At 42.8% G+C, this 26,125-nt stretch overlaps 1 protein-coding gene across 1 annotated transcript; it reads right to left on the bottom strand.

Moving 5' to 3' along the window:
- Window positions 1-795: 795 nt before the first annotated feature.
- PANX2 (pannexin 2) lies at window positions 796-25,235 on the bottom strand. Its single transcript, XM_030217047.1, has 2 exons — window positions 23,750-25,235; window positions 796-1,130 (listed from the first exon to the last, which is right to left on the bottom strand). Exons 1-2 carry the CDS (start codon window positions 25,233-25,235, stop codon window positions 796-798), a joined length of 1,821 nt encoding a protein of 606 aa, XP_030072907.1.
- Between the last annotated feature and the right edge of the window lie 890 nt (window positions 25,236-26,125).

The raw sequence follows: 26,125 nt of genomic DNA, 5'->3' as shown, positions 1-26,125 counted from the left end.
ATTTTTTGTGATTTTTCAGCACCCAGAAACTATTTACTGCTGTCTTCAGACTTTCCTAGAAGGGATCACTTTATGGCAGTTTGTCTCTGCCTGTTTGAGCCTCATTTTTCCCTTAACAGAAAAGGAAAAGTTAACTCTAATGAGCGACAATAATGCAGTCATGTCTAAAAAAAAAGAAAAGGCTTATTTTATAATGCTCTATTTCACTTCTGCCAGTGGCTCTACTTATTTTTCACTAGCAGAAGCATGATGTCCAGCTTAGCATCCGTTCCACAGAATTACAGCGTCATTCTGAAGGGGAGCTAGTACAAATTTGCTTCACAGTGTTGTAAAGCTGTTTCTGGCCAATCATGCTCTCAGCAGACTATAAACAAATCTATTTGTAGTACTGCCACAGTGGGCAATGTTGCTAAAAAATAAATAGTTAAAAACATATGACTGCTTTTTAGTCACTTGCCAATTTCCTTTTTCTGTTTTATTTGAAGACAAAAGACAAAAAACAATGCTCAAATGGCTAGAGATAGGCCATAAAACTTGGGTTATCATTAGTTTGATCGCCAAAAGTAGGTGTAGCTACTAAGTTTTTTTGGTTCCCATAACATAGCTTTAACTTAACCCAAGAACTCTTGTCAAAATAGAACCATGGATAATTTGCTGAATCAGTTCTGGTATTTAATTTCTCATCTTAGACAGATGCTCAGTGTTTGTAGTCTCACATTTCTTAATAAGGCTGGCTGACAAATTTTAGAATATGAAGGACCGTGTCTTCCCGAGGATGACCTAGCGCCTGATCCCTTAATATTCCACAGAATTCACTATTACCCTTGGTTCTTCAAAGGTTGCCATCATTATTGGTTTTGGGGGTATGACAGAAATTATTTCCCCAGGATCAGGAGAGGAATGAACCCTGTCGATCAGATCTGAAACCTGAACCTCATGGTCTTCATACAGGGTACTGATGTGGAGCAAGGGGTGAGTAGGATTACGGTTAAATGTGGACAAGGACTCTGGCTTGACCTGGCTTAGGGATACACTTGTAGCAGAAGTTGTAGTTGTATGACTACTGTGGTTGCAGGTGAGGTAACTTCCAGAAGCTGGTACAGTCCTACAGGTCTCAGGCAATGAGTTATCTGAAAGAAAACAAAACAAAAAAAAAGGTATTGAATGCAACGTAAAATGGTACATTATAATGAACTGGCCAAGTTTTAAAGGGGATAAGCCTGAAAACATGAAAATACTAGACATTGTGCATCAGATATTACAGAACAGCTTTGATGTGCAGATTACATTTGCTTGGCAGTTGCAAAACCTTCTTTACGCTAGTAATCAGCCCTTTACATTTCCCTTTTTCACTATTATATATTGTTTTAAAATATACATGATTAATGGTGATATAGTCTTCAGTGGTGACATTTTATTTATTACCTGTTAATTTCCTTTCCTTTAATCCTGCTGCATCATCCTGTACGATTTGGTTGTTATCATTCCTACCTGCAGATGGAGGTAGAGAATCTGACTTTCCTCAGTGACATCTCGGTATAAGAGCTGGTGCTTTGTGAAAATCTCCAGTGAAAATCTGCCAAAGCAGTGAAAGGTCCCATATACCACACCCATGTCCCATCAAACCACCTAAGCCATAAAAATTCTTAAAAAAAAAAAAAAAAAAAGAATATGGCTAGAGAAAAGCAGAAAACTCAATGAGTCCCTTCAACAGAAGACTTAGGTTCACAGGATGGTTACAGCAAGACTAAAGGAAAGGATATTAACAGATATAACTACATTTCACCTTCCTTAGCGTCCAGCTGCACATTCCTGTATGAGAGACAGAAGGCATCTGTTTGTTTCAGCAAATAAAGAATGGCCTCAATGTCTGCCTTTATCCAGTGTATAATGGAAACCTTTGATGCTGCTTGGCCCTTTTGGAGGCCACAGAAAAGGACAAGCATTATCAAAGAGATGAATGGTATTTGTCGCCTTCAAATACAGAAGCAGAACTCTGCAGACATCTAGCCTGTGGAATCTCCTGGCCCTTGAGTCTGCACCCTGATCAAAAAAGAGGACAAGTAGAACTCCTGATTTACATGGAAGGAGGAATGAGGGAACAACGTGGACAAACACTGAGTACTCCAAGAGGAAGAGATACAGGTCTCAACAGGACAGAGCCTGAAGCTCTGACACTCTCCTGGCAAAAAGAAATCACCAGAAAGATTGTCTTCAAGGTGAGTTGAGGCAGCTCTCAGGGGCTCAAAGGGAGCTCCCAAAGCACATTAAGTACCAGATTCAAATCCCAAGAGGGAAGAGACAGTCAAAAGGGAGACTGTGGATAAGTGATTCCCTTCAGAAACCATTCAATGTTCCCATGAGCTGCTAGGGCAACTCCTAGCACCTTGCCCCTGTAAAAGGAGAGAGCTGCCAGATGAACTTTGAAGGAGTTCAACACCAAACCCTGGTCAAACCCCTGCTGCACAAAGCTGAGCACCTCTGGCATCTAAGCTTTCCACAGGAAGAGGGAATGCTTTTGACATCATCTCTCATAAAGGATCTAACTTTCCATGGAGAAAGGGAGTGCTGTTGACACATCCCTCAAAACTTTCCACAGGGAGAGGGAGTGCTGTTGATACATTCCTCAAAAACTTTCCAGACCCAAAGGTAAGCCAAACATGTGGATGACTTGCAGGCTTTGAGCAAGGTGGCAATAGCAATGGGAGAGATCTCCATCTCACTATGCACCTCTTCTCATGAGTCAAACTGCAAGCCAGAATGGGTCTGGATCCTCTCATTGAACCTTTTCTGAGCAATCTGCAACCCCTGGGAAGAGAAAGCGGGACTACACCAGAATCTGAATGAGATTTGCCTACCACAGCCTTTGGGACCAATCAGAAGCCCCCAGAAAAAACAGAAAAGGATGATGTGCTATTCTCCAAAGGACACAGCTGATTAGGGACCACGGTGGAAAGATATAGAGGCTTTTCCCTGGGCCACTGCTGAACCAAGGCATCTATTCCCATCAAGGCATCTCTTTCCTGCAGCTAAAGAAGCGTTCCACCTTGGCATTTCCACTTGAGACCATGAGACCAAAAACAGGCTGTCTCCAGCAGTTCAGGAGTTGGAATGTTCTCTACCCCAGCTCCCACTCTCCTGGATCTAGCAAGGAGTGGCTGAGGAAGTCCGCATGAACATTTTCCTTGGCACCTTATGGACTAATGACAGCACTAAGAAGTTTCAGTCCACCCAATGACAATGAAAGGGTTTCAATATATCATCATCAATGACATCTACATCTTTTTCCTAGGCAGTGATTCCTAGTGTGGAACTTTGCATCTTGCTCACATTAAATATCATCTGCCATTTGAATGCCCACTCTTCTAGTCTTGTAAAGTCCTCTTGCAGTCAGTCGGGTCCAGCAGATCCCCCCGCAAGAGATGACTGCAGCAGTCCCATCAGGCCAGCTTGTGCTGAGACCTGAAGGGGAAGTCCAGGGAGATGGATGCCCAGTGTGACAAGAAGGCTTACCTTGTAGGTCAAGGGTAGGCCAGAAGGAGTAACTTTTCTTTGGGGCCACAAAGTAAATGGAGTAGCAACCTTATCCCTGTTCTGAAGGCAGAACTGGTTCCACTGCTCCCAGATCTAGCAGATACTGGAGAGTGACAAAGACATACCTGGTGCTTTGCAGCTGAACCACAAGGCAAGACCATGAAAACATCATGGAAGGGCAAGACCATGAAAACATCATGGACTTGGTGAGAAACTCCATGGTGTAGCCCCAGTTGATCACCTTGAGGACCCATTGGTCTGATGTGACATGGGCTCATTCGTGGCTGAAGAGGACAAGCCAGCAAGGGACACAGTGCACTCCCTTTACTTGCCCAGCTCAGACTTGCTCCGTGGTCCTTTCATAGCCATAAGAGGTGTTTCAGAGGTGCACAAACACCTCTTTTGGCTATGAAAGGACCTTGGCTTGAAGGGCAAACTGGGGCCCAGAGCAGGCCTGAGCTGATACCTATCCACTTGAATCGACCTCCTCCCCTAGGATGTGGCTTTGGCCAAAAAGGCACACTGGGATCCTTTCTGGTGCATTTTGGGGAGCCGGAAAGGCTGAGTCTCCTCCAGGCCTTCTCCAGGTCCTCCCCAAAAAGCAGACAATTTTTGAAAGTTAGCTGACTCAGATCCTTCTTAGAGGCTGCACCTGCCACTCACTGGTGCAGCCAAAACCACCTTTGGGCCATCACAACCAAAACCACAGAACAGGAGGTCATCCATACCAAATGATAGAGAACATCCACCAGGAAGGCCACTAATGATTTCAGTCTGAGGACTCTGGCAGCTGTAGAAACCAGCGCAATATAGCTCTAGCCACATAGCCCCCATACATGGTGGCCTGCACATCTGCCACAATGGAGAAGTCCAGCTTGAGCTGTTCCACCTTCATTTCATGCATCTCCTTGAGGGCTGAGCCTCCTTTCATGGGTATATCAGTCTTCTTGGTCACAGCCAAAAACAAAACATCCATTTTGGGAAACCATCAATTTCGCTCCATCTCCCCAGGAGGAAAAGGATACAGCCTGTCCAGCACCTTGGGCTCCCAGAGGACTCCATCTAGGACCTCCCCTTCTGCCAACATCATGTGGGAGAGCACCTTATAAAGAAAAATGTGTTTTGACAGCCCAAAATGCACTTCAGAATTGGGTTCCCTCCTGCAGGTTTGGCTGTGGATGTCAAGGGCAGACCCAGGGTCTTGGACACTGAATCAACAAAGCAGGAACGTTCTTCCCGCTAAAAGTTGTATGGCTGAAGAGCGCTCCTACTCCTCCTCCAGAGCCTCTGAACAATCACAGAGTGAGTCACACTTAGAGAGGTTCTCTGCCTCATCATGTCCACCCCTAGAGACTGAAGAACCTCCTGCTAATATGTGGTCACCTCTGGACCTTTAGGTCCCAGAAGTAGGGGCTCCCAAGGGCCCCCACAAGTGATGGGTACAAGCATCAGCTGCTGGCACCTGTTTAACTCTCAAAGTGTATTTTATTTTCAAAAAGGAATGTCCAATTATCTGGATTTATGATTATCCAGACCATCCTTTGCAGAAGATAGTCCAGATAGTTGAATCCTACTGTATATAGATTTTATTAGTTTACTGTTCATTTACTTATATACACTGTCTGTAAGCCTGAAAGCTATAAAAGTGGTGTACATTATGGTAAAGCAGATATTTCTCTGTCCTTGTAGGGCTCATAATCTAAGTTAAGCTTTGAATGGCCTATGGTTATGAGAAATCATCTATGGTGATGACAAGATCTAAAAGTAATTGTATTTTAGGAAACAGTCTTCTCCAGGTTCTTGGAATGGCTGAAAAGGAAAACAAAGTTAATAGGCTAAATCAATTGTTCAATAGAGAACCTTCAATGAAAGATATGAGTTAAAATTAAAACTAACTTTATGACACGCGACTAAGTATGGCTTAGCAGCACACACACCTCTATTTCTTAACCCCTTTTTTGGGGGGGGGGGGGGAGGGGGGTGATAAGAGTTGGGTTATTGTGGTACTTTTTGCACAGCCTGTTGACAAAGCCATTGTTTACTATTGCTTTCAGCCTACTGGAGGTTTGAATGGTTAAAACTTTTTTGGTTAATTCTTACAGTTTACTAGCTCCGTAGGAGCTGTCATAAACATTAATGGCTGCTTGATAACGACTAATTATGGTTGTTTAGGTGGGGATAGTGGGAGAGGGGGGCTGTAGGTAGAGGTGGTTACATGTAAAATGCTACCGGGATACACCTGTCTCTGCTTGTTTAATGTATTCATTGTGTCTGTGGTTCAATAAAAATGACTTAACCATAAATTCAGTAAGGGGGGTGGGTTATGGGATTGGGTGGGGTGGGGAGAAAAAAGTTAAAACTTTGATGACGAGCAGGGCCGTGCCAACACAGTAAGCAAGGTAAGCATGGCAAAAGGGCGCCATCCTCTGGGGGGCGCCCTGCCACACCATGCTTACCTCGCCCTCTTCTCCCTAGATCCTTTTCCTTTTTTTTTTGTTTAAATTTACCTCTGTCCGGCGGCAGCATAGCGTTAGTGAGAAGGAGGCGGCGCTCCCCCGCCCTGACGTGTCAGTCTTCCCTTCGCTCAGTTCCGCCTTATTCTGACATCAGAAATGACATCAGAAGAAGGCGGGCCACTGAGCGAAGGGAAGACTGACACGTTGGGGCGGGGGAGCTCCGCCTCCTCATTAACGCTACGCTGCCGCCGGACAGAGGTAAATTTAAACAAAAAAAAAAAAGGAAAAGGATCTGGGGAGAAGAGGGCGGGTAGTGTAGCGATCGTTTTCGGGGGGCGGGGCGGGGCCAACTGCAGGGGGGCGCCGGAGACCCTAGGCATGGCCCTGATGACGAGCCTATTATTCTGCTCTTATTCAGAATGTGCTGTTTCTAACTCGTTGTATATTGAGCTTGTTGGCTGTTTACTCTGTTGTGTCATCAATAAAACTGTTGCTACATAAAACTAACTTTATGATATTACATATATGTCTAGATTGTTCTTGCTGTATACTGTCTTGAGTGAATTTCTTCAAAAAGAAGGTAAATCCTAATAAACAAATATACAAAGAAAAGTCCCATTTCATAGAGTGAAAAGGACACCAGAAAAGAGCCAAAATGGTTCCAAACAGATTTTTATCTTTCATACATTTCACAGTTTTATAATATTTTGTATCATTTCTGGTACATTTTCTTCCTTTTTAACACTTAAAAAATCAGGGGCCGATTGGGCTGGCAGTCTGAGGTTGGAGATAGTCAGCCTGTCCTCCACTAGGGGCAATTCTGCAACAGTGGGAGTCTATTCTATAACAGCATCTAGACATTCCATGGAAATGGGGGGCCAGAGTGGCTGAAAAGACCAGGAAAGCTGAGCAAGGAGGGTGGAAGTGGAAAACTGGTGTGCGAGAGGTGAAATATACAGAAACAGAGAAAACAGCAGCAGATAAAGACAATGAGGTTGACAGTCAAAGCGATTTAACTGGACATAAATGGATACTCTTATGCTCTTATGTAAATCACCTGTTTTCAAAAATACAGCAGCAAGGCTGATCTTCACGGCACTGAAACATGATAGGGTGACTCCATTGCTTGTTAAGTAGCACTGACCATCAGTAGAGGCCAGAGTTTATTTTAAAGGTTACAGTCAAAGCACTTGTTGCATTACTCTTCTCGTAGTGGACCCAGTTTCTCCACTTTGGTGGTTGATCCCTGTACAACTTCAATCACCAACAACCACACTGAGAGACGGTGTCACAGCACAGACAACGACAGACAACAGGTCACTACTCACAGACTCCTCCTCACTTGCACATACATGCAGGCACAGACTGCAGGTAGGACTAGAGAGTGAAAGGCGACTGGACATTTGCACACAGAGGACTTAACTGGTTAGTGCCACTGAAAATGTCTAGTTAGCACCTATCTGAAAACCGGCTATTTTGGGGATGTTCAGGGGCAGGAAAAAATGTTCCCTCATCTCTTCTGCTATATTGCTCACAAAGAACTGGTCCCAGGTATAACACAACACTACTCATCTATTTTTCTTCTGAGTGAATTCCATTTAACACCACCCTCTGTCTCCTGTTAGTCAGCCAATTTCTGATCTAGTTCATCTCAGGACCCATTCCCAGGGCCCACAGTTTACGTGTAAGACTCCTATAAGAAACAGTTCTCATTTAGTTCTCTGGTCAAACAGTGAAAGAAACCAATCAGATTTGTTTGGCATGATCTTCCTTTGGTAATAGCCATTTTGCCTTGATTCTAGGAAGTTATTTTTTTTTGTTACATTTGTACCCCGCGCTTTCCCACTCATGGCAGGCTCAATGTGGCTTACATGGGGCCATGGAGGGTTAAGTGACTTGCCCAGAGTCACAAGGAACTGCCTGTGCCTGAAGTGGGAATTGAACTCAGTTCCTCAGGACCAAAGTCCACCACCCTAACCACTAGGCCACTCCTCCACTATTCTTTCTTTTATCAGCATCTCCATGACTTTTCCCACCATCCCAGGTAAGGTTTACTGGCCTGTAGTTTCCCAGTTCTTCCCTGTTACCACTTTTGTGAAGGACACATTAGCCCTTCTCCAACCCCAAGGAATCTCTCCCATTTCCAGGGACCTGTTGAATACATCCTTAAGAGGACGCTTTAGAGCCTCTTGGAGCTATCTCAGTATCCTAGGATGTATCTAATTCAGGCCCATGGCCATATCCACTTTTATTTTTGCAAGTTGGTCATAAACACTTTCTTCCATTCCCACAAGTGCCTTTAGAAATCATCTGGGTCCTTCCCCAGGATTTTCTGTGGACATTGTACAGAAGTATTTATTAAGCATTTTTGTATTTCCACATCACTCTGCACACACACTGTTCATCAGAATTTTTGAGTTTACAATTCCACCTCTGGTCTTCTTCTAGTCAATATACCTGAAAAAACCCTTTCCAACTCACTTTATATTTTTAGCCATTCTTTCTTCTGCGTATGCTTTTGCCATCCTAATTTCTCTCTTTGTTTCAGTTTTGTCTGGTATTGTTTTTCTGAGTTTTTCTTGTGAATGCTATCTGTTTTGCCTTTATTTTTGCAGCCACTTCTTTGCTGAACCTTATCACTCTTACTTTTATTTACTTTCCTTTTTTGTCTTTCCATTCACATTTATTGTCACTAACATTTTTTGGTTGTATAGTTTTCCTGAGATAAATTATAGTTGTATAAGGTTTTAACCAGTTCATGATAGCAGTGACCAGTCATACATAGTGATGCTCAATTTCTTAACGTCACTTCAAAAAGTACAAACGTTTCATATGAGAGCAAACCTAACAAATTGCAAAACTGAGCTACTCCCAAGTAAAGAGTCATAAAGATCCTATAATTATTAATAATATAAAAGGGGAGGACTATAAGTTATATGAATCAATTCCATAGTTTAAGAGCTATAATTAATAAAAAATTCTGTATCTTGGCAAATTATTTCAGCTCTCTTAACCATCATTAGTCCTCCCCAAATAGTGTCCATAACTCCAAAGTAACAAGGCAAGTCTTGTCTCAGTTGTGCATGCCATGATTTATTTATTTATTTTATTTTATTGCATTTGTATCCCACATTTTCCCACCTTTTTGCGGGCTCAGTGTGGCTTACAATATGATATGAATAATGGAAATACAATTTGTTACAACTTGGTTATGGATTACATTGTGCAGAGTTATGCGAGACAATCGAAGTAGCGTTAAGGAATATAACAATGGAACATAACATTGGAAGGAGACAGTGGGAAGTTTAAAGGGCAATATTAAGGCACGAAGACATATACTACTACTACTACTACTATTTAGCATTTCTATAGCGCTACAAGGCATACGCAGCATATAAAGGCACGAAGACATATGGTATACCTATTTCTGTGAGTAGAGGTATGAGTGATGTGGGATTACGGGGGATGAGAGTTCAAAGTGGGTGTATGAAGCATTAATGAACAGTGAGTGTGGACTTTATGTGTTTTGGCTCTTTCCGTAGACTGGATTATTGTAATGTGCTCTACACTGGTCTGACTAAATCAGTTCCAACTGATTCAGAACACTGCAGCAAGACAAACAGAAGATTGTAAGTGACATAACCACATCACACCATTTAACTTCACTGGCTACCAGTACAATACAGAGCTAAATTTAAGTGTTTGATCTTCAGGCCCTTAAAGGAAATGGCCCAGAGTACTTGAATAGGATCTCCCACTACATACGACCAAGGTCACTAAGGTCCTCCCCAGGAGTAACCCTAACCACACCCTCTCCAAAGGACATCACACGATGAGATACCCACCAGTAAGCCAGCTACGGAGTAGTCCCCACACTCTGGAATTCACTCCCTGAAAGGCTTTGCTTAACACAAGACTATCTCTACTTCAGGAAGCAGATTAAAGCTTGACTCTTCAACTAGGCCTTTAATGGAAAAAGTAACTAACTCGCTAGTCTCACATGCAAGGAGTGACGCCGGCTACACATACTATAGCAGGATTTGTTTATCCATTCCTAGCCTAGTTAAGATGATAATCAAACTCCTTTCTGACCTCATGTGCAACGTTCTTTAAATTAGTCCCCTTATTTTCTTACTCCTGTTACTTTATCTTATGTATCTATATGTTCCTTCTTTGCTTATACCCTATGCTGTCTGTTTTATTGTGCTGACATTGTAACTTTGCATACTAATCCATACTTTGTATTGGTATTTGAATATTTTTACTGTTGTAATTGTCTATTGCTTATGTTTGACTTATGCTTGCTGTACACCGCCTTGAGTGAATTCCTTCAAAAAGGCGGTAAATAAATCCTAATAAATAAAACACTTAAATTTAATGTCATATTTCAAATGCAGCTGAATCATCTTCGCATATTCCTGACATAAATGCTTATTCCATCTGTTGTGTGCTGCTCCAGATAGTCTTGCAATTTTTTTGGCAGATCAAATATCCAGGTGACATTATTCTGTGTAACAGCCATCTGGGCTAGTTACTGTATTCCATATCATGCTCCGAGTGTTTTTGCTTTTTTTTTTGTAACGCATCTCTACTGAATTTCACAAAATCATAAGTACAACAACCTTGAGAATATAAATGTCGTATGATCCACAACTACAGAACATACCCTATATCCACCTCCCCCCCCCCCAAAAAAAAGGGGGAAATATCTATCACACCACTTCACAAACAAAGCAAGCATAATCAAAACCAAACTCACATGTTGAGCAGACGACTTCAAGCCATATGAGTCAGGAAATTCCAGAATGGTTCCCAAATCACACAAAATGTCTTCCCGGTCAGCATATCTAAATCAGTAAATTCCTTCTGCTCCAGGGAAACCTGGGTAATTCCATTGTCCTTGGTAAAGCCACTCTCAGTTTAGTCTGCAATTTTTCCACTTCCCTTATTTCCTCCTAACTTCCTAAATCCTCCTTCAGATAGTTTTCCATTTTGCTGAGATCAAAATGTTTGAAACCCAGGACTTTTGAGCTTGGTGTGCCTGGAATCTGCCTTAGCTTGTATATCAAACCACACCATGTGATGATCACTGCTCCCAAGCGGGCACCCATCAAGAAATTAGACACACGTTTTCTACTTGTGAGTACTAGACCCAATGTTGATGTTCCCCTACTGGGTTCCAACACCATTTGTCTGAACAAAGCTCTTTGTAAGGCATCCATGAGCTTTATATTTCTCTCCAGATTTACAGATGGGATACCCCAATCCACATTTGGTAGATTCAAGCCACCCAGTATTATTACTCTCTTTTTATTCCCACTTTGATGATATCATTGATCAGATCTCTGTCCAGTTCTTCTGTTTGAGTTGGAGGTCTGTAGACTACACTCATGAGGATAGAAGTGCCATCGGCTTTTTCAAAGACTATCCACAGGATCTCCTCTTTTTCCCACATCCAATGCATTTCAGTCACTTTAATATTTTATACATAGAGAGCCACTCCTCCCCCTTTTTTCCTTCTCTGTCCCTGTTAAACAGATAATAGTCATGTATGGCATTATCCCACTCAAGAGACTTATTAATGGCTAATACAAAGTCCAAGTCCATTTTCACCATCAGAGCTTCCTGATTAGGAATTATGTTGCATAGGCTGCAAGCATTTGTGCTCATAGCCTTCCAGTACTTTTTGGTTGGCTTGCTTGGAATTTGTACAATTTTTATTCAGGTCTCTTCTTCCTCTTTTTTTGTTGATGAGTGATTTCTTTTTACTTTTGCTACCATTGTAATATTTCTGTTGGGGATGACATCTACCACCCACTTTCTCTAGTTTAAACACCTATCCACATATTGCTTGAATTTTTCATTTAAGATTCTTCTTCCTGCCACAGACAAATGTAGACCATCATTACAGTAGCCTCTTGTTTTTCAATCTATTGCCCCAACCACCTATATATCTAAAGCCTTCTTGCTTTATGTATTAAACTGAGGTGCTTAATCGAGAGTGAGGATCTGCTTAACCCCTGGTAAGCCTTTCCTTGGCTGAGGGGTGCCCAGCTCTACCACTGGCTGCCTTTCAGGTGCTGTGGAGGACTTGCAGCCTTCTCCAAGGTGACTCCTAGGTCCACTCCGATCCACTCAGGGCCTCCGCTCTAGGTGCCGGCCGCCTCACGGCGCGCGGGGCATTTTTCTCTTTACATTTATTTTTCTCCCACTTACTACTTATGGCTCCAGTACACTTTTTCTTCTTGGTACTGTCACTTCCTAATCTGTTTCTCCATCTGAAACCACAGTACACTGCAGGAACACATTGTCCACCCTCTGTATTCATCATCTCACCATCTCTTTTTTCCTCTTCCTTTTTCTCAGCTCTCAACCTTCAACATTTCCTTCCTTCCATTCATCCATCTCCTTTCTGAGTACATCTCGCCTTCGTCGCTGTCGTCATACCTCTCCTACTCTTCTCCATAATCTCTTGCTCCTTCTCCTGCTCTCCGCTGGGGACATTAACCCCAATCCTGGTCTTCCACATCAGCTCTCATCCTATTTGTGCAGGTCACACCGTGATATCTCCAATCTAATTTCTGTTCCTCTCCTCCCCCCTTCTTCCCTGCCTTTCTCTTGCGCTCTGTGGAATGCCCACTCTGTAACAAACTTTCCTACATCCATGACCTCTTTATCTCTCGTACTCTCCATCTACTTGCCCTAACTGAAACTTGGCTTTACCCTGAAGACTCTGCTTCAGTCGCGGCCCTATGCCATGGAGGTTATCTTTTCTCCCATACTCCTCGCCCAGTTGGCCGTGGAGGTGGTGTCGGGCTACTACTTTCACCCTCTTGTAGATTTCAACCTCTTCTTCCACCTCAGTCTCACTGTTTTTCTTCCTTCAAAGTCCACTCCATCCGTCTATTTGCTCCTCTGCCTCTCCGAGTAGCAGTCATTTATCGACCCCCCTGATAAGTCCCTTTCTTCCTTTCTCACTGACTTTGATGCCTGGCTTTCCTTCTTTCTTGCACCTTCATCTCCTTCCCTCATTCTTGGGGATTTTAACATTCATGCTAATGTTCCCTCTGACTCTTATGCTTCTCAGTTTCTTGCTTTAACATCCTCTTTCAATCTTCAACTGTGCTCCACTGCCCCCACTCACCAGAATGGCCACTGTCTTGATCTTATCCTCTTCTCAAACTGCTCACTCTCCAGTTTCTGTGCCCATGCTGACTTCATACATTTCAAATTCTTGCTGACCTCCTTCCAGTCTGCTCTTTTACTTGCCAAACAGGACTATTACATCCAGTTGACAAATTCTCTTGGCTCAAACCCTCGACGTCCCTTTGTCACACTGAACTCTCTCCTCCAAGTGCCTTCAACTCCAACCCCACCTTCATTTCCCCCCCAGACTCTGGATGAGTACTTTCATGATAAGGTTCACAAGATTAAACTTGAATTCTCAACCAGGTCACCTCCACCTCTCCTTCCCTTAGTCCATTCTCTCAACCCTCCAACCCCTGCCTCCTTTTCTTCCTTTTTTTAAATCACTGAAGAGGAAACTATGCATCTTATTTCCTCCTCGAAACCAACTACCTGTTCCTCTGATCATATTCCCACCCATCTACTTAACACTATCTCTCCTACTGTCATCCCTTTTACCTGTCATATCCTCAATTTTTCACTGTCCACTGTGACTGTTCCTGATGCCTTCAAACATGCCGTAGTCACACCACTCCTTAAAAAACCTTCATTGGACCCTACCTGTCCTTCCAACTATTGCCCCATCTCCCTCCTCCATTTCCTATCCAGGATACTTGAACATGCTGTTCATCGCCGTTGCCTTGACTTTCTTTCATCTCAAGCTATTCTTGATCCACTTCAATCTGGCTTTCGCCCCCTTCATTCAACTGAAACAGCGCTTGCTAAAGTCTCCAATGATCTGTTCCTGGCCAGATCCAAAGGACTCTATCCTCATCCTTCTCAATCTATCTGCTGCTTTTGACACTGTTGATCACAGCCTACTCCTTGATATGCTATCCTCACTTGGATTTCAGGACTCTGTTCTTTCCTGGTTTTCTTCTTATCTCTCCCAGCGTACCGTTTAGTGTATACTCTAGTGGATCCTCCTCTACTTCTATCCCACTGTCAGATGATGTACCTCAGGAATCTGTCCTGGGACCTCTTCTCTTCTCCATCTATACTTCTTCCCTTGGTACTCTGATCTCATCCCATGGTTTTCAGTATCATCTTTACGCTGATGACTCCCAGATCTACCTCTCCACACCAGAAATCTCAGCCGAAATCCAGGCCAAAGTATCAGCCTGCCTGTCTGACATTGCTGCCTGGATGTCTCAGTGCCATCTGAAACTAAACATGACCAAAACTGAGCTTCTTATCTTTCCCCCTAAACCAACCTCTCCTCCTCCCCCATTCTCTATTTCTGTGGATAACACTCTCATCCTTCCTGTCTCATCAGCTCGTAACCTTGGGGTCATCTTCGACTCCTCCCTCTCCTTCTCTGCACATGTTGTTTCTTTCTCTATAATATCATCAAAATTCATCCTTAGCACACTACCAGAACCCTCATCCACACTCTTATCACCTTTCACTTAGACTATTGCAACTTGCTTCTCACAGGTCTCCCACTTAGCCATCTTTCACCTCTTCAATCTGATCAAAATTCTGCTGCATGACTAATATTCCACCAGTGTCGTTATGCTCATATTAGCCCTCTCCTCAAGTCACTTCACTGGCTTCCTACCCGTTTCCGCATACAGTTCAAACTCCTCTTATTGACCTATAAGTGCATTCACTCTGCAGCTCCTCAATACCTCTCATCTCTACATTCCTCCCCGGGAACTCTGTTCACTGGGTAAATCTCTCTTATCTGCACCCTTCTCCTCCACTGCTAACTCCAGACTCCGTTCCTTTTATCTTGCTGCACCAATGCCTGGAATAGACTTCCTGAACTGGTACGTCAAGCTCCATCTCTGGCCGTCTTCAAATCTAAGCTAAAAGCCCAACTCTTTGATGCTGCTTTTAACTCCTAACCCTTAGTCACTTGTTCAGAACCCTTATTTTATCATCCTTACTTTAATATTCTCTTATCTCTTGTTTGTCCTGTTTGTCTGTCCTAATTAGATTGTAAACCCTGTCGAGCAGGGACTGTCTCTTCATGTTCACATGTACAGCGCTGCGTACGTCTAGTAGCGCTATAAAAATGATAAGTAATAGTAAGTAGTAGTAGTAGTAGTAGTGAAGCGCACCAAGGATAATTTCCCCTTCAAGTGGGTGTGTTTCCACTTGAAGAATTTGAGAGTTAAGATTTCTAGTGACCTTTCCAACCTGTATAACCTTAATTTTGCTCCCTTGTTCAAAACTGGGGAGATTAGTGATTGTAAAAATTAATATCTTACCTAGATTACTTTATTTGTTCCAGGCACTCCCAATATCCATATCGAGGAATCAACTCTGCCTTTGGCAGACTATCCTGCATAGCTTCATAGGTGAGTGAAGGAGACTTAGAATGGCAAAAGGGTACTTTTTACACACAAAGAATTTGGAGGCCTGGGCGTACAAGATTTGCATAATTATTATCTGGTGTCACAATTTAGACAGGACTACTGTGTGGCATCCTGGCTCCAATCCTAGACATAAGTTCAGATAGAACGTTACATCATACAAGGCAGGTTGTCAGACTTACTTTGGACCCCACAGGGGCTCAAATCCCAGTGTAAACCACATTCTCCACATGTGGAGCTTACTGAAGTGTCCATCAGAGGAACATCTTGCAGTGTCCCCTTTCACTCCCCTCACAGCATTATTCTCAGACCGTATACATGAACATGACACTATAGCTAGCAGATGGAGGAAGAACGGGATTTTCCAGGTTTCTCAGTTGATTCAAGGGGGTCAGATAGTTACTTTGAATCCCTACAACAGGCACATGGGCTGGGTCGATTTGATTTCTTTTTTTAAATTACATTGTAGGCACAGCCTGCTGGGTGAACCATTTAGAGCCACCTTCAGCAATTATGGGTTCAATGTCTGCAGGCAAAGGGCTCAATTTCTGCTTTATATAAGTCCAACAGAGGCACAAGATTGTAAAACTCCCATATATGTGTCAATGTGAGGAGAACCTCCACCAGAAGTTGGAGCTCTCTTGTTGGACGGAGATCATAGCAAGGGCCTCTAAGAGCACTATTTCTGAGCGAGTGTAACTATAAGATTCTTAAGCGATGGTATCTCACACCAGAGAGACTTCACAAATTTGTCAAAGTTATATCAGAGCAATGTTGGAGGGGCTGTGATGCAAAGGAGTCGTATTTCCATATGTGGTAGTTATGCTCTAGCATTCAGCCTTTCTGGCTGGGAATACTGAGAATTGCTAACTTTATAGTAGGGACATGTATGGCCCCATCACCAGAATTATGTTTACTATTTGGAGGACGTGGGGACTAGAGCACCAATATATGATTGTTACAACATGTCTCTTAGAGGCAAAATGTGTTATAGCAAAGGAATGGAAGTCTATCACTCCTTTGACTATTGGAGCTTGACATCTGACGTTCAGATTCATAGTCCTGATGGAGAGAGGCTTATAGCATATAGGAAGCAAGCTATTCAGAAGTTCTTGGAGTAGGGATCACCTATTCAGCAATATTTGGACTTGATTTAATATCCTCCATTGGCAACTAATTGCCATGTTGTTCATGAGATATGTGGACATTTCACTTCAGTTGTCCCAGTTAGTCTTCTATATCTATCTATAGGATATTACTGGTATAGGCTACAAGACGGAGGGAGGGGAGGTCTAGGCGTAGTCAGGGTGGGAGAGGGATTATAACATCTTATAGTGCTGAATCTGTTGCCTCTCTTTGTATGTTTTTGCTCTGTTCATAATAAAAATTTACAAGTTAAAAAAAAAGTTTGGACAAGTTCCTGGAACAAAAGCCCATAGTTTGCTATTGAGACAGACATGGAAAAGCCATTGCTTGCTCTAGGATTGGTAGCTTGGAATGTTGCTACTATTTGGTTTCTGCCAGGTACTTGTGACCTGGATTGGCCACTGTTGGAAACAGGATACTGAGCTGGATAGACCATTGGTCTCACAGTATGGCTACTGAAAAGCATCAGGAGAAGAAATCCCCAAGGGAGACAAAATGGCCACAGTGCCATCCAAAAATCAACACCATGGGTCCCAATGCCTCAATGGACAGGGGGGTAGGGAGAAGACATCAACTAGGAGACCCCCAACCCCATCTTGTGAAATCCCTCAGGACCTAGCCAAAGCCTCACTCAGTGGCACCAACATCAACCAGGTATGGTCCTGAGACTGTGACCTGGAAAACGCTGTTAGGTTCCACCACGCTGTGTGGCCATGGCCAGCAGAGTAGGGAGCTAGGCCAGAAACCGAGCATCACCACTGGAAGGTAGAGAAAAATACTGGATTGTTCCAGAGAGCACTACAGATTATAGCCAGTGATGTCACTGGTTGAATTCAGTTTTCTCTACTGCCATCTGCTGGTGGGAAGGGATAACACCTGCTAGTTCATAACAGTGTAAGCTGACGCTAAGAAATAGGCATTGGTCAGCCTTACAGCGTACTACCTAAGCACCACACCGCTTATCTCCTCTACACAGTCATGTGAGTGCTCCAGGGATACAGCTAAAAAAAGTAAAAAATGAACTGTATCTCCTTTCACACAAAGATTGCCACTAATTGGATGGTTGTTTCCACATGGAACCAACACCACACACTAAAGTCACAAACTCCTCTCAGGAACATGTTTCCTCATGTAGATTTCCCCTAGTAGAGCCCGCTAGTTGGAAAAGCAGCCATTTTGAAATCTCCGTAATCATCAAAATACTGTGGTTTCCCAGAAACTACCACAAACATTCTCCTTAGCTTTTTCACAGTCTGCTTGTGCTAAGGCCATCCTCTGTGCGCTCTCCTTCTCATGTAAGTGAATTTGCACATGGGTGCCAGAAAAATTAATCAAAGGTCACTGAATTTCTCAAGTACCTGTATATAATATGTAAGCTGCTTTGATTGGAGCCACAGAAAGGCGGTATATCAAGTGCAATCCCCTTTCCCTTTCAAAGAACAAATTCTTCAGATCCTCCTGGCAAATCTCCTCCACATATGGTATGCAATTCTGTGTAATCCCCTTTCAGTAATAAACACTCTTTGTAGAGATTAAGAAGTAAAAGCACTGCAGCAGACAAAACAAACAAACCTGATTGCAATGTCTAGTAGCAGGGTCATGCGGTGGGACCATCAATAACTGGGAGACTTTAGACTTAAAGGATCACTCACTCCTGTACATTCAAATCCAAAAACTGTCTGGTGTCCAAGTGTGTGTTCCAAACCAGAGAAGCTTACTGATAAAAAAAATCAAACCCACACAGCTGCATAACAGACCCAAGAGAATAAAAGTTCAGTAACAAGCAAAATCTGTAAAGTCTACAGTTTCAATTTCCCTTTTCCCCTCCACTGGAAAAGTAGCCTAATGGTTAGTGCAAGTGCCTGAGAACCTAGGAAATCAGGGTTGATTTCCATTGCCACTCCTTGTGACTCTGGGCAAGTTACTTAACCCTCCATTGTCCCAGGTACAAAATAAATACCTGTATATAATACGTAAACTGCTTTGACTGTAACCACAGAAAGGCGGTATATCAAATTCCTTTCCCTCCAGTACAGCACCTGAGAGCACACCCCACTTAGCTGCTTTAACTGCTCCTTGGCCACCTAAAACTCAAGGACTTACAAAGTCCCCTACTTTATATTTCTGTTCCACTCATAAGAATGGGAAGCACCTCCCTCAAGATTCTCTCATATATTTATCTCAATGTCACAAGGGCCTCCCCTCCCTTTTACACATATAGGACACAAATTTACCCTGAAGAAGCTCACTAATGGGCTTATTTTCTAAAGAGAAGGATGCCCATCTTTCAACATAAATCGAAAGATGGGCATCCTTCTCACAGGGTCGTCCAAATCTGTATAATCGAAAGCCGATTTTAGACGTCCCCAACTGCTTTCTGTCACAGGGACGGCCAAAGTTCAAGGGGGCGTATCGGAGGTGTAGCAAAGGTGGAAGTTGGGCGTGCCTAACACTAGGACGTCCTCGACCCATAATCGAAAGAAACAAGGACGTCCCTGATGAACAATTGGACAACTTTACTTGGTCCTGTTTTTCTTACGACCAAGGCACAAAAAGGTGCCCGAAATGACCAGATGACCACCAAAGAGAATCGGGGATGACCTCCCCTTACTCCCCCAGTGGTCACTAACCCCCTCCCACCCTCAAAAAACATCTTTAAAAATATTGATTGCCAGCCTCTATGCCAGCCTCAGATGCCATACTCAGGTCCATCACAGCAGTATGCAGGTCCCTGGACCAGTTTTAGTGGGTGCAGTGCACCTCAGACAGGCGGACCCAGGCCCATCCCCCCCCTACCTGTTATGTTTGTGAAGGAAACAGTGAGCCCTCCAAAACCCACCACAAACCCACTGTACCCACATCTAGGTGCCCCCCTTCACCTGTAAGGGCTAAGGTAGTGGTGTACAGTTGTGGGTAGTGGGGGTTTTGGGGGCTCAGCACACAAGAGAAGGGAGCTATGTTCCTGGGAGCAATTTATGAAGTCCACTGCAGTGCCCCCTAGGGTGCCCGATTGGTGTCCTGCCATGTCAGGGGGACCAGTGCACTACAAATGCTGGCTCCTCCCACGACCAAATGGCTTGCATTTGGTATTTTCTGAGATGGACGTCCTTGGTTTCGATTATCGTCGAAAATCAGAAACGGCCAAGTCTAGGGACGACCATCACTAAGGAAGACCAAATTTCAGGATTTGGGCATCCCTGACTATATTATCGAAATGAAAGATGGACGTCCATCTTGTTTTGAAAATACAGGATGGGGACATTTTACAAGGACGTCCTCATCAAAATTTGGATGTCCCTTTCGAAAATGCCCCTCCACATCTCCACAAGTGGGTAGACTTTCTTTATAAAGTGTGAATGGGCATGAAAATACAAAGTACATGCATTATTTTCCAATCTTGTACAAATCATAATCATGGGAATGTCTTCTCTAAACATGGAATTGAGGGAGAGTAATTTTCAGATAGCCAATTTATATGCATAAACTGCTATTTGTCCAAATAGTTTTAAAATTTGTTTTATGCAGGTGGAAAGGAGGCTTATGTTAGAACACATACAGAGTAGTATTTTGAGTGCTTTATAAAACCTTTTTCCCTATTCAATACCTGGTATCACTCAAAATCCTTTACAAGTTTTGGATTTGCTTGAAGGCAGATGACAAGCAGCATGCATAGAAATCAGATTTTAGTAACAATTACTATAGATGTGTGCATGAAGATGCATCATACTTCATTCCCAGATGCTGTCTAACCAGAACAGAATTAGAGTATAATCAAAAATGACGTCAACTGTAGTCTCCTAAAGCTACAATACAATGTTACACATTCAGTTTAAACTTCTCGTACTGACCTTTAAATGCATCCACTCTGCAGCCCCCCATTACCTCTCCACTCTCATCTCTCCCTACATTCCTCCCCGTGAACTCCACTAACTGGACAAATCTCTCTTGTGGTCCCCCTTCTCCTCCACTGCTAACTCCAGGCTTCGCTCCTTTTCTCTCGCTGCACCTTATGCCTGGAATAGACTTCCTGGACCTATACGTCTAGCTCCATCTCTACCTGTTTTCAAATCTATGCTGAAACCCCACCTTTTCACTGCTGCTTTTAGCTCCTAGCCACTACTCAATTGCACCTCCCCTTGTCCCTTCCTTCCTTCTCACCCATTACTTCCCTCACCCGTAACTGTCTTGTCTGTCTGTATTATTTAGATTGTAAGCTCTTTTGAGCAGGGACTGTCTGGTAGCGCTATACAAATTTATTTATTTTGTTTATTTGTAGCATTTGTATCCCACATTTCCCCACCAATTTGCAGGCTCAATGTGGCTTACATTTGCCATATTGGCGGTTGCCATTACCGGGTAACAGAATTACAAATGGTATTGCATTAAGGTGCATACATACATGGTAACATACATGGAACATGGCATATATGGAACAGATCATGGTATATGTATATACCATGTGCATACATACATGGTAAAGAAAAATAAATTATGCTATTGCATGAAAGTTTCTGAGAATAAATTGGATTGTAGCATACATTAAGTCATCGATTATAGAGAGTCCCTATTCAGCATAAGGTTGAAGTGGTAATACTTAATCATGAGTATCAAAGAGGTTAATCAGTCAAGAGATAAAAGATCTGTTATGTATACATCGTGTATAGCGTTGTTATTTAGTATTTAAGATGGATGTTTATGGTATGCCTTCTTGAAAAGATCTGTTTTCCGTAGCCTTCGGAAGATGGTTAGGTCCTGCATTGTTTTTATGGCATTCGGTAATAATAATAATAATAAATATTACTTCAAATATTACTTGATACAACGTCATTTTCTAGATGTCTCCAACATGCATTTCAAACCAGCTATAAGTGTATTTCTAATACGCTGATGCTGGATCATTTTTAAAATTAACTGAATCTAAATGTCAAGAAAATTTACCTACTACCATTTAAGAGTTACAAATGAACTATATTTGACAAACTGGTAGTTCCATCTGATACTGTACAAGTCTTTATCTGCCATCATTTACTATGTTATGTTACTAATTTGAAATTGATTTGAAACGAATGGTGGCGTAAGAAAAAAACAGTTCAGTTACCCGTTTCTCTACTTCTGGCTGATCTCTGCAGAAAACAGCAGATGAAGAGTTCACTAACAGGTACTATAGCTGGTTAGAGGGATGGTAAGGAGGGAAAGAAATGAAAAACAGATTGAATTAAAACAGCTGACTTTTCCCAAATCTTTTCCACTTTCAGTTCAGAATTTATAACTGCTTTAAGAACTGGGCCAGCAAAGATACACTGGACATGCTGAACTACTGAGCTATGAGACCATTTTCAAACTACCCACGTAGCTGCAAATATTCAAACTAAAATGCATGTGTACTTGTTACTTTGTAAATTGACTAAGAAAAACCTACATTAATAATCTTTTTCAGCTAAAACATAAAACTATGCATATTGTTTCAGTCCCTGTCTCAACCTCTTCTTTGGGAACACCTTTCCCAGTTGTGGGTAAAAGTGCATTTATTGTACCACGCACATACTGTACATTTACCTGCATACAAGTTTGGCAATTTTCAGACAAATGATTTTGTAGGTGAAACATTTTCTGCAAGTAGAAATCACTTTGGAAACTGCTCTTAAAATGCATGTATTTATTTATTAGGATTTATTTCTTTTTTTAAAGACATTCACTCAAGGTGGTGTATAGCAAGACTAAGCTGACCATAGGCAATAGACAGGTACAGCAGTAAAAATATCCTATATAATAATTCTCACCTCCAACGTTCTATGCTTGGGACCGTGGCTCCCTGGCTGCAAGTGGTCTGTGAGGCAGACACTCACGGACGTCACTGACGTCAACACAGCTGATTCCAAGGCAAGGGGAGGAGTCCTCCTACTGCCTCAGAATCAGCTGTCACCCCCCCCCCCCCCCGCGCTATGGCCCCCTCGAAACCCACCCCCTCCCGCGAACCTGTCGATCCCCCCCCCCGGAACGCCGAAAACTGCCGCCACCGCCGCCGCCGTTGTTGTGCTACCTTCCCTTCCCGTAGGTTCTTCAATCTTCTTCTTAGAAAGTTTAACTCCGTGTGTCTGACATCAGACGCACTGAGTTAAACTTTCTAAGAAGATGATTGAAGAACCTACGGGAAGGGAAGGTAGCACAACAACGGCGGCGGTGGCGGCAGTTTTCGCTGGCACGGGGGGGGAACGACAGGTTCACGGAAGGGGGGGTTCGAGGGGGTCGTAGCACGGGGGGGGGGGGGGGGGAATTGCCTGCCTAAGGCCCGTTTCCTTGCCTATAGAAACGGGCCTTTTTTACTAGTTGAAAATAATTGTACACACTATGGCACAATGTGCCACTTACAATGCCATTCAATATACGTGTCATCTTAACAGTCAGCATAGGGTGTAAGCAGATGTGGAATGTGTAGACAGAGAAGATAGAATAACAGGATTTAGGTAGAAAATAAAGGTGACCAACTTAAGGAAAAATTTCACATGGAGTCAGAAACGGCGCATGAAAATGATCTCAGCTAGGGTAAGAGTGGATAAGCAAGTCCTGCTACAGTATGAGCATCTGGTGTTAGTCTTTGTTCCCCCCACCTCCCCGATATTCAAAGTGATTTAAGTGGGCGGGAGAGGCTCCTGCCCGCTTAAATGGCCCAGGGCTACCTAAACCCCAGTATTCAGCGGCACTAAACTGGGCACTGACGCTGAATATCAGCTCTGACTAGGGGTGGTCCTGGGGGCAGCATTAGGGAGGAGGGGGCAGGTATGTGGGTGCCAACAATATTCACTGCCAGCACCCGCATAGCTTAGAAGGGGAATTTAGGCAGCTGTCTCAAAATGGACTAATTTAACATATTCTCCCATTCTGTGTGTATATGTAAGACCTTGATGAATCAAGTCCAGAATGGGAAAAAATCCTTTGGAATATCTGCCTGTCAATATGGACAGGTTCAGTCAGCTAAGTCAATCATTTTGCCTGAATTTGTGTACTGTCGCTAATTCACCATGACTGTAAATGTCAAGCTCCCATTTTACCCAATGTATCAGTGTCCCTGCATGCAACAGCTGCTGAGTTGTAGGTAGAATACTGTACCTTTGACAGATGATGAAACGAGAGAAATGATTGTCTCCTCTTGGTTCAGGAATCCAGTCTCCTGTCTCTGCAGTGTAGGGATAGGAGCACTCTTGGAATTCTCTGGCTTAGATTTCTTATTGCTCAAGATGTACGGATGAACGTCTAAAGAGAACTGTCGGGCATGTTTTTTCTCAGCACTTATGGTAGCTAGGGCACTGACTTCAGTCTTTTGAGGCAATGGCTGTTGAGATGTTTTGGAGCTGGACTCCAACAGGGGAGCTATAAGACTGTCAGTTGCCATTTTTCTCCTTACTGGCTTTGGTTTCTCAGGTTTGCTGGCTTCAACTTTCATTGTAGCTAGTTGCTCCTTGAAAGGCTGTGGAAGGGGATTGGTGCTAGGGATCCATTTCATCTTTTTCCTAGGCCTCTTTATGATCAGTTGTTCATTGACATCAATATCCTCTGGGTTCACACTGGGGTCAACAGTCTGGGTACCTGAATCACGCATTGTTGGTGTGGCGTCGTAATTGGACTGGGCCAGCGCTGCAAGCAACTGGCGAACCACATTATCGTACATCAAGTCACTTTCATTGGTGATAAAATCCAGCCGGTTCAGTGATTTGATGTGATCCCTGTTTTCATTACAGAACATAGCAAGGATGTTAATGTCACAGAACTGGGACTTCTGCCACTGCTTTTTAGTTTTTATCCCAACCTTGTTCAGTTTGTCAAATATGAAGTTGGACTTTCGGAATATGAACAAGTGAATTAGATTAATAAGAATGATCAAGTTCATGAAGCATAAGAGAACAATATCTACTGTAGTAATTATACGCTGCAGTTGAACAGATGGCAGCTTACAGTTCACTTTGATGTGTAACCTGGAGCTGCTGGTCTTGTCAGGGGGCTCTCCCAGTGCACATGTAAACTCATTTTGCTTTTGTGTGGCATAGTAGGTGCTCAAATATGTAATTGGTATAATACTTAAAAATATAATGAACAAATGTCTTGCCAAGTACAGTTTGGCTAGAAAGTTACTTCGGCCCCTCCTCTCCAAATATTTCTCAAACAGGTTCTGTTCAGGGCTCTTCTCCTTTTCAGCATTCTCAATTATCTCCCTCCTCTCTCTCTCTGTTATCCCTGGGCCTTTGGACTGGATCTGTTTCTCTATTTTTGGTGCACGCCCCTCTGCAGCTCGGTGATAACAGTTATCAATCTCCTGAAGCAGAAAATTAAGTTCTGAAGTGAGTCTAGTGGAGGCCAGGAACTCCCAGCCCAGAGCAGGAACGTACATTATTCCAGCAAAGGCCAGCAGCGCATAGGGGAGAAACTTGTGCTCAAACAAGGAGGGCCAACGGCCAATGTCCACTCCAGGTAGGGCATCCTTGAGTTCTGTCCAGCAGTATCCTCTTGCATACAAGGCCTGGTCCCGGGTAAAGTTGTGTGGTGTATAACAATATATGGGCTCCTCTGTGTAACAGAGAGAAAAGTCACTGCTGTGCATTTAACCTATACAAGGAGCTCTGAAAAATAAACATTTCAAATGAGATCAGTTTTCTGTGACTTCAGATGCAAATACTCATATAGCCCCATCAATTTTTTTTTATTTGCTATTAGACAATTAAGGGTTGTGTGGCAGACATGCACTTTTCTATAAACAAAGACTACATACTTGGAGAAATTAATAAATGTACAGAAGAAATACCAGTAGGGATTATACAAACGCACCATATACAGTCAGATCATATGCAGTATGTAAAAGACATGCAACGCTTGAAAGATGATGATTATGATAATTCAAGACAGCACGGGACAAGTAGAGAAGATCTGTGAGGAAGAAGAAGGAATCATACAGCTTAGCAATTAGTATAGCAGACTGGATAAGGCGCAATGTCCTAAATGTAAATTTTTTAAATTGTAAAACACAAAAGAACTTTATTAATTGCTATTGTTATAGGTAATATATAGGAAAAGTTCTGCAAAGAATAAATAGTGCATAAAATCTAAGGCAGGTAGCCTGCGATTTTATATAAATTGTGGAATAAAGTTGATAATCCAATATACGGTTTGTTAACAGTGAGGCTTGAAATGTTCTCCTTCCAAACAAGTCTAACATTCTTGCTTCTCTGTCTGGAGGAGCAAACGCATAAGACCTTGTACTACAAGTATGTCTTAAAGCAGATTCCACCACCAAAGAATGGTTGGGTAACTGTGTTTTATCAAAACCAGTACACTTAAAATTCTATACACAATATCTATTTTCGTTGTAGTTATCTGGACTGTCAAAGGAGGCTCCCAGTTTTTGAAGAGCATCCTTCATGATCCTATGGAGAGGAACAGTGTTTCCCTCTCTTGGAGGTGACTTACATTACATTAAATTACATATCAGATTTA

This window comes from Microcaecilia unicolor, chromosome 10, assembly GCF_901765095.1.
Source record: "Microcaecilia unicolor chromosome 10, aMicUni1.1, whole genome shotgun sequence".
Taxonomy (NCBI): domain Eukaryota; kingdom Metazoa; phylum Chordata; class Amphibia; order Gymnophiona; family Siphonopidae; genus Microcaecilia; species Microcaecilia unicolor.
Note: the sequence above shows the minus strand (reverse complement) of the source record. Positions and strands in the feature narration are given on the sequence as shown.

What these genes read in the sequence shown, in the direction of transcription:
- PANX2 (XM_030217047.1), bottom strand. Translation starts at nt 25,235, where the DNA reads ATGCACAGCAGTGACTTTTCTCTCTGTTACACAGAGGAGCCCATATAT. An exon ending in CGTTTCATCATCTGTCAAAG is followed by an intron (nt 1,131 to 23,749) that starts GTACAGTATTCT and finishes GTTTTCTTTCAG; the next exon opens with ATAACTCATTGCCTGAGACC.